This window comes from Streptopelia decaocto (genome assembly GCF_964273445.1).
Source record: "Streptopelia decaocto genome assembly, chromosome: 2".
Classification (NCBI taxonomy): Eukaryota; Metazoa; Chordata; class Aves; order Columbiformes; family Columbidae; genus Streptopelia; species Streptopelia decaocto.
In genome coordinates, this window is record NC_138655.1 from 50,617,344 (window position 1) to 50,624,211 (window position 6,868).

A 6,868-nucleotide genomic window follows, 5' to 3' on the forward strand; every position below is an offset into this window, starting at 1 on the left:
ATCTCAGCCCTCTCAGGGAAAGGCAAAACTTGTCAACTTGTGAGGTTTCTGTAATATTAACAACTGCTCAGACAGATGAGAACAGTGAACACCAATATCTTTCTCATATCACATTTCAAAAGCTTTTTGAGCAGCCACCAGGTTTATATGCATTTCTGGTCAACATTAACTGGGTCTACATTCAAAGTGCTGACCTAGAGGTGAAACTGAGCCAGCAGAAGCACAGCAAGCAGCTGTGGCCTTCAGATGTTGATGACTTCATCAGTCTAATTGGTTTCCACTGGTTTTCATAGCTTTTATTCTGGACAGACTCCTGCTTGTGCTAACAGGCTGTTCATTCCCCTCTCTCTTCACAGATGCTTTGTTTCACTTGTCTTCTTCTTCTTCTGCCTTTCTCTGCTACTTTTTCTTTACAGCTCCTTTTCATATTGAAGTCTTTCTCTCTGCTTCTATTTTGATAAGCCCTTCCTCATAAAAACCTACCCCATACTTAAACCCCTCCCCTATTGATGAGATCCCAAACTGACACATCACACAATGTCACTGTTGCTGGCTCTGTGTGTTGTGCCCATATTTTCCACCTGGACCTTTGTCCAACTTTTCATGCAGTAAGCTCCTTTGGATGGGAATTACATGAATTCTGCATTTGCGGAGTACCAGGTCTTTAGGGAAGCTGTGGCAGAAGTACATCTGAGGCAATTCTGGAAGGGAGCCCACCTCCCCGCATCCTGAAGCATCCTTTGGGATATTGTTTGAGCCTGGATTCTGACAACAAGACTGAGGCTTTTCCCCACCTCTGTCCTTAAGGCCCCATATCAGGGAATTTATCTGCTTTCAGTATTGCAAGAAAGCAAGAGGCAAGGCCTCAGAATGGAGATCCTCTCCTGACACTTATAATCTTACACTTGGATTGCGTCTCTCATCACCTAACACGCGAATAAAACAAAACAATGAATCTTGACAAATGGGTGCGTTTTAATATTCCAGTCTTGATCTACTTCCCCACTGCTATGCCTGAAAAATATGAAAGCTCACATTAAGAATGAAAAAAAAAAAAAAAAAAGATTAAGAAATTCAGAGCTATAAGACTGACAGCTCTAGTTTTGCTTTTTAGGCACAAAATGAAGACAGTAAATAAGGTGTATCTTGAACAAAACTTGTTTGCCCGTAAGTGCTGCAGAGCAGTGCTACAGCATTGGGGTCAGGACCAGCTGCACGGTGCAGAGGGTCACCCTTAGAAGTTAAAAGTTTAAATCATATCGAATTTCAGTGTAATGATTTAAGAGCAAACAGATCTGTTCTCATTAGAGCACTGAAAAATGTTAGAGGAGGCAATTAACAACAGCATTAAAGTGGCATATGCATTCCTAACAACACATGTCTCTATTACGTCCCATAACTCATTCACTTTGTTCCCCAGTGACGTCCCAGTCCTCACCTCAAATTTATGCACAGAAGGGACTGCAGTTTTAGGTGGAAGCAGTGAAACTCCTTGAAAGACAAATCATCTTAGCTTGATCCGTCACTTGTACAGACCACGCTCACATTATGAGGAGGATCAGGTTCACTTTCAGTGCCTGGTAAAAAGCGTCTTTATTTTCCTTTCCAAGGGGAGGGCTGGAAGAGGGGAATTTCTGTTTTGACACACAGAACCTTAGGATAAGGAACGTTTTGTGAAGCTGAAGATAACTGGGCACGCATCCTTCGCAGCACTGAATTGCTTTCATCCTTGACACTTCTTCCAGCTCTCTCTCTTCATTTTACTCTGGTTTTGCTCTACAAGGCCTGATCAGCTCTATCTCTCTCAAGATTACCTTTCCCTCCTTATCCTAGCAGGCAAAGGTGTTTGAACCTCTGGGCACAATGGTTTTTGCATATCTAAGCAAACTGTTCAGTGGTTGTGACAAAAAAAGGGCTCTGTTCAGCTCTCATCTGTAGTGAAATCAGTCTAGAATAAATATATGTTATCCAAAGTAGGAGAAGAAAAAGCCACAAGAGATTTGAAACAACTCCCATCTTCACAGGGGTAGGCTCACCAATGCTATTCTTAGTCCTATGTGGCTGGGAAAAGTAGAATATTGAAAGTGAAGACGAACAATTACAACTTCTTACCAAAAATACTTCTGCCATAAATAGCTTATATGCTAATTCTGCTCAATATCCACTACAGCTGTACAGTAACATTTTGATCTGTGCAATAACAGATTTCTCTTTTGTTTTCACAGCTTTTAACACTCTGCTTTCCTCTTTATTGTTAATAAGAATATCCTTTGACATATGCATGCATAATCATCTTTCTCATCCATATGTTTAAAATCCTCTTTGCTACCAATTCAGGATACACACTGACAGTATAGTAGCATTGCTTGGGATTTGTTCTGCGTTGTATCACACATTTATTATAACTGCTCGTTCCTTTGAACTTCTGCAGTAGGGTCCTGTGACATGTCCAACACACACCACTCAGATCTCCTGCATGTGTTTCATGTTTATGTCACTATATTCATATAAACTCTGTTATAACTGGACTAAGTAAAGGTTACTGGACCACTCCACTTCTAATCCTTGGTTTTCGGATGCTTTCTGGCTTCTGCAAAGTGCTATGGACTGGATTTTTCTAAATTTGCAGTTTGAAGTTTCTATCCAGGAAAGACCTATTTGCAGATGGCTATTCGTTTGATTTTGTGCACATGAAGATAGAAATACAGAAATTTACTATTAGAAAATTAGAATGTTTAATCTTTTATCCTTCAAAAACAGTGGTGGCTGGCATCAAAATGGTTAGAAAGATGAAATCTGTTAAGAACATAGAAGAAATAGATTACTTATTTTAAGACTCTCTCAACACAGCTAAGAAAGAGCAACTGAATTTGCATGCACACTCAACTCTTGCAAAAAAGTCTATACCTGCAGATTACATCTCCAAGTTAAAACACAGAAGGGATGATTTTAGAAATGCAAGTGATACGTCATTAATTGTCTGTTAAAGTGTGCACTGCAAACGAGGTAAACTGGCGTATCCCATGAAAGCTCAATGTACTCTGTGTACTGAAAACTCTGTGTACAAAGCATGTAGAGCTGCCTTTGCGGCAAACTGGTTGATTAAGAAAGCTGGCGTTGAGGCTAGACCATTCCTGAGGCAGTGCCGGCTTCACTGATTTCAGTGGAGCACACTCAAGGATGAATCTGTCCCACTGCTTCACTCTCAGCATCTTTTTTTATTAAATGAGAAGAAATGCACGGGACAGGGTATTTGGTCACATTCCAGTCCTCAAGCATAAACCACCAGACATTTCATCCTCTGGCACCATCGCTGTACAGGTGGTACATACCAAGGTGCCTGTGACAGCAGAAAGGGAGAAAGACGAGGACGATCAGTGGAAAGAAGTAGCTGAGCTACCTTGGGCATCGTGATGCAGAGCTCCTCTGTCATCATGGAGCAACGGTCCCAAAGTGACCACCTTGACTTTGTCATTGCCTGATTTTGGGCATTAGTATGAAGTCATTACCCAAACAATATCCACATTTCAGTTGAAAATACTTATCACCATTACTGCTAAGACCGTGGTGATTACAGATACAGTTTAAAATAATAATTACAAAAGATATCACAGATATATAGAAATAAATTCTCAGTTTTAACAACACTTGTCCCTGTCTTAAATTAAGGCCAATGTTTTTGAACATGTGGTCGTGTTTGACTATGAGGAAGCTGTTTTCATTTGTTTCCCAGGCAACAAATACTGCTTCATACCCAATAAACAACTACAACTTAGAAGTATCATTTGATGAAGATACATCTGATCCTAAAGCAGGCAAGTCCCTTTATAAATCACATGAATTATTACTAAAAAGTATCACAAAGTTTGTGAGCTCAGTGTAGTTTGCTGGAAATAAAAGTGCTAGCATCTTAAACATGAACTTCAATTTGTTTTACTGATTTAAAACATAACACATTACAAATAGCAGCAATGGAAAATATAATTTATTCCTTACAGATATTTAGTGATGTAATTATTTAGATATTCCTCCATTCTCCAGAGAGGGCAGATACAGAGACAGCTGCAATCAACAGATCATTTTGTTGCTATTGAGAAAAATGTGTAACTACACTGAGTTCTAAGTCCTACAGTCATCACCACCGTCAAGTTTAAAGAGAAAATATCAAAAAATAAGTCTGTACCCAGAAAAGGAAAACATAGAGTCAAAATTTGGTTTGGCTCTCTTAACTTCCATAACACTGGCAATGGCACTTGATGTGATGATTTGTTTAAAGTCTCTCTTTTTGCTTGTTATTAGCGCAGTCATTGAAGGGTTCTTCATTGCGTGTTTTATTACCAATTTCCGTAACTCTGCGGGGGAAAGGAATAAGATGGCTGTGATGTCTCTTAGGGAAACCGAATAGTAAGGACTTGCAACCAGAGTGAATCACCTCCCTCTCGCTGGAGTGTGGGGCACCAACCTGTGCTCCCAGCAGGAGTAACATCTTCCCTCCAAATGCCACTTACTCACTTTGCAAAGAAAAGTGATGGAGGCAGAACAGGAGATGCAAGTTGTATTATATGTTATTGCCGTCCTCGATCCTTTGCATCCCTTCTTCCCCCCAAACTGGTGCAGCCGCAGTCCCAACAAAAATAGAGTGTAAGGCTTTCAGTGATAACACGCATGGATTTATATTACCGGATTCCCATTGTTTTGGTTTGTTCCTCACATTACACTTAAGCTGATAATGACAAGCTGATGACAAAACTTTTGGCATGAGCACCCTATAAATAAAGAACATTGTAAATACATTATTTTTAATATGTTGCACGGCTCTGTAGATACACCATGTCACAGTGCCAAAAGTCACTTAAATAGTGTGTGTGGGCTTGCAAGAACAAACCCCCCCCAAAAACTTATCCTCCCTTCAGACAGCTACTCTGGCAAGTGAATAAATAATCACATCATTTGGTGTCCCAGACTCTGGAAACTAAGAGTAACTGTCATGGTGTTTACTGACCTCCTGGCATCTGGAATCAAACTCTGCAATCCAAGCGCAGGCACACTGGTGCCCAAAAGCAATTTTCTTGTGTGTATGGTTTTTTCCTTCCCACCCTTCAAGTTTATTTTTGCCTCTGAAGAAAAGCTAGATTTGACTCTCACAAACTCCCAACTACTTCCTAAAGTTTCCCTAATGTCGTTTGATGTTTTCATTGTAACTATTACCCAGTGTGGAAATTCTCTGCCTTTTGCTGTAAGGCTATCAATTTTCATAAATGGAAGACTTTCTTGCAACACCCCAATAGGTATTTACTAGGTTACAGTGTAGCAATTTAGCAATCTGCTTCTTTATTTGGTTTTAAAAGTGTATTATCTAGTACCTCTCTGTGACAACTTTGTAGGACATGGTCAACCAGTAGAAGTGGCATGTTTCACCCATTTAAAACAAAGGAGGCGGGGGTGGAGAGAGAGAGAAAAAGCAATAAGGTTTCAGCTTTAACAGATGCAAAGCAAAGACCAAATATTTTCCAGTCGGTGGATGTTGAGGACAAATATGCCAAATACATTTCACAAGCCAGTTAAGCCTCTACTGGCACCTAATCACTGCCAGATGTTTAGAAGTAACACCAAGAACATCGCAAAACGCTGGCAAAAAATAAACAATTAGGGAGCAATAAAAGTCTGTTTCTTGGGACGCCGGGGAGGGGGAAGTTGGGTGCCAAGAGAAAATGTGCTGAGGAGCGCGCAAATGACAGGGACACGTACACCCGGACACTCCGCTCGCCGGACCGGCACTGACCAACACGAACCAACCGAATCGGCAGCGCAGATCCCCGTGCGCGGGGCCGGGGCTGCCCCATGTCCGTCCCGGGGTCCCGGAAAGATTCACGTTCTGCCTCTCCCGGCACGGTCTGCCCGCGCCCCGCTGCTGTTCTGCCCGCACCCCGGCTTGCCCTGCCTGCAATCTGCCTGCACGGTGCCCTGCCAGCACCCTGCCTGCAGCCGGCTTAGCCCGCCTGCACCCTACCCACATACTGTCCTGCCTGCGCCCTGCCCGAAATCTTCCCTACCTGCACCCTGCCCGCATAGTGACCTGCCTGCTCCCTTCCCGCACCCAGCCCTGCCCACACCCAGCCCTGCCGGCGCCCGGTGCCGGCGGTGCACGTGTGCGGGCAGCGGAGCGGGCGTCCCGCTGCCGTCCCTACCTTTCATCTTGGCGCCGGGGCGGGTCGCATAGGACGGTCGGGGCGCGGCGGGCGGGCGGTGCTCTCTGCCTACTGCCGGGCCATGCCGGGGCCGGGCGCGCCCCAGCCGCGGGCCCTGCTGCGCACCCCCGGCCGCTGCCGCCGCTCGCCGTCGCTCCTCGGCCGCCGGTGACACCGCGCTCTTGCCGCCAGCCCCGTGCGGCCCGGCCCGGCCCCGCGGAGCCGCGGCCCGGCCCCGCCTCCCTCCCTCCGCCCCGGGGAAGGGGCCGCGGCCGGGGCCGGGCTGGGGGGGCGGGCTTGGGGCCCCGCCGGCGGCTGGGGCTGTGGGAGTCTCACTGCGCTCCCCCGCGTCCCGCGGGACCGTGGGCAGCAGGGTCTGCCCGTGGGGAGCAGCTCAGGACAGGACTCGCAGGGCACCCCGCAGTGACCGGGGAGCTTGAGTGGGACGTGGTGTTGCCGGGAGGGAGAACGGTTCTCTCCCTGCCCTCCCCACGCACATGGCAGGCACCCGGGATGGGGGGGAGTTCGGCTAAAGCTGTCGTCGTGAGTGTCGCACCGCCCGGGCTCGCCACGGCAGCGTGTCTCACAGCCCGGTCTGCCGAGCGACAGATCCCGCAGCTCTGAGTGCGTGTCGGTCAGATGGGAAGAGACTGCAGGACGTGCGAAGTTCACCCTGGCGC

The 6,868-nt window shown here is 45.9% G+C and overlaps 1 protein-coding gene across 1 annotated transcript in view; it reads right to left on the reverse strand.

Moving 5' to 3' along the window:
* COLEC12 (collectin subfamily member 12) overlaps window positions 1–6,420 on the reverse strand; it is a 100,417-nt gene extending 93,997 nt beyond the window's left edge. The window contains exon 1 of the mRNA XM_082043940.1: window positions 6,189–6,420. Within this exon, the coding sequence (XP_081900066.1) occupies window positions 6,189–6,195 (7 nt within the window). The 5' untranslated portion in view covers window positions 6,196–6,420. The remainder of the gene's footprint in view (window positions 1–6,188) is intronic.
* Window positions 6,421–6,868: the final 448 nt, after the last annotated feature.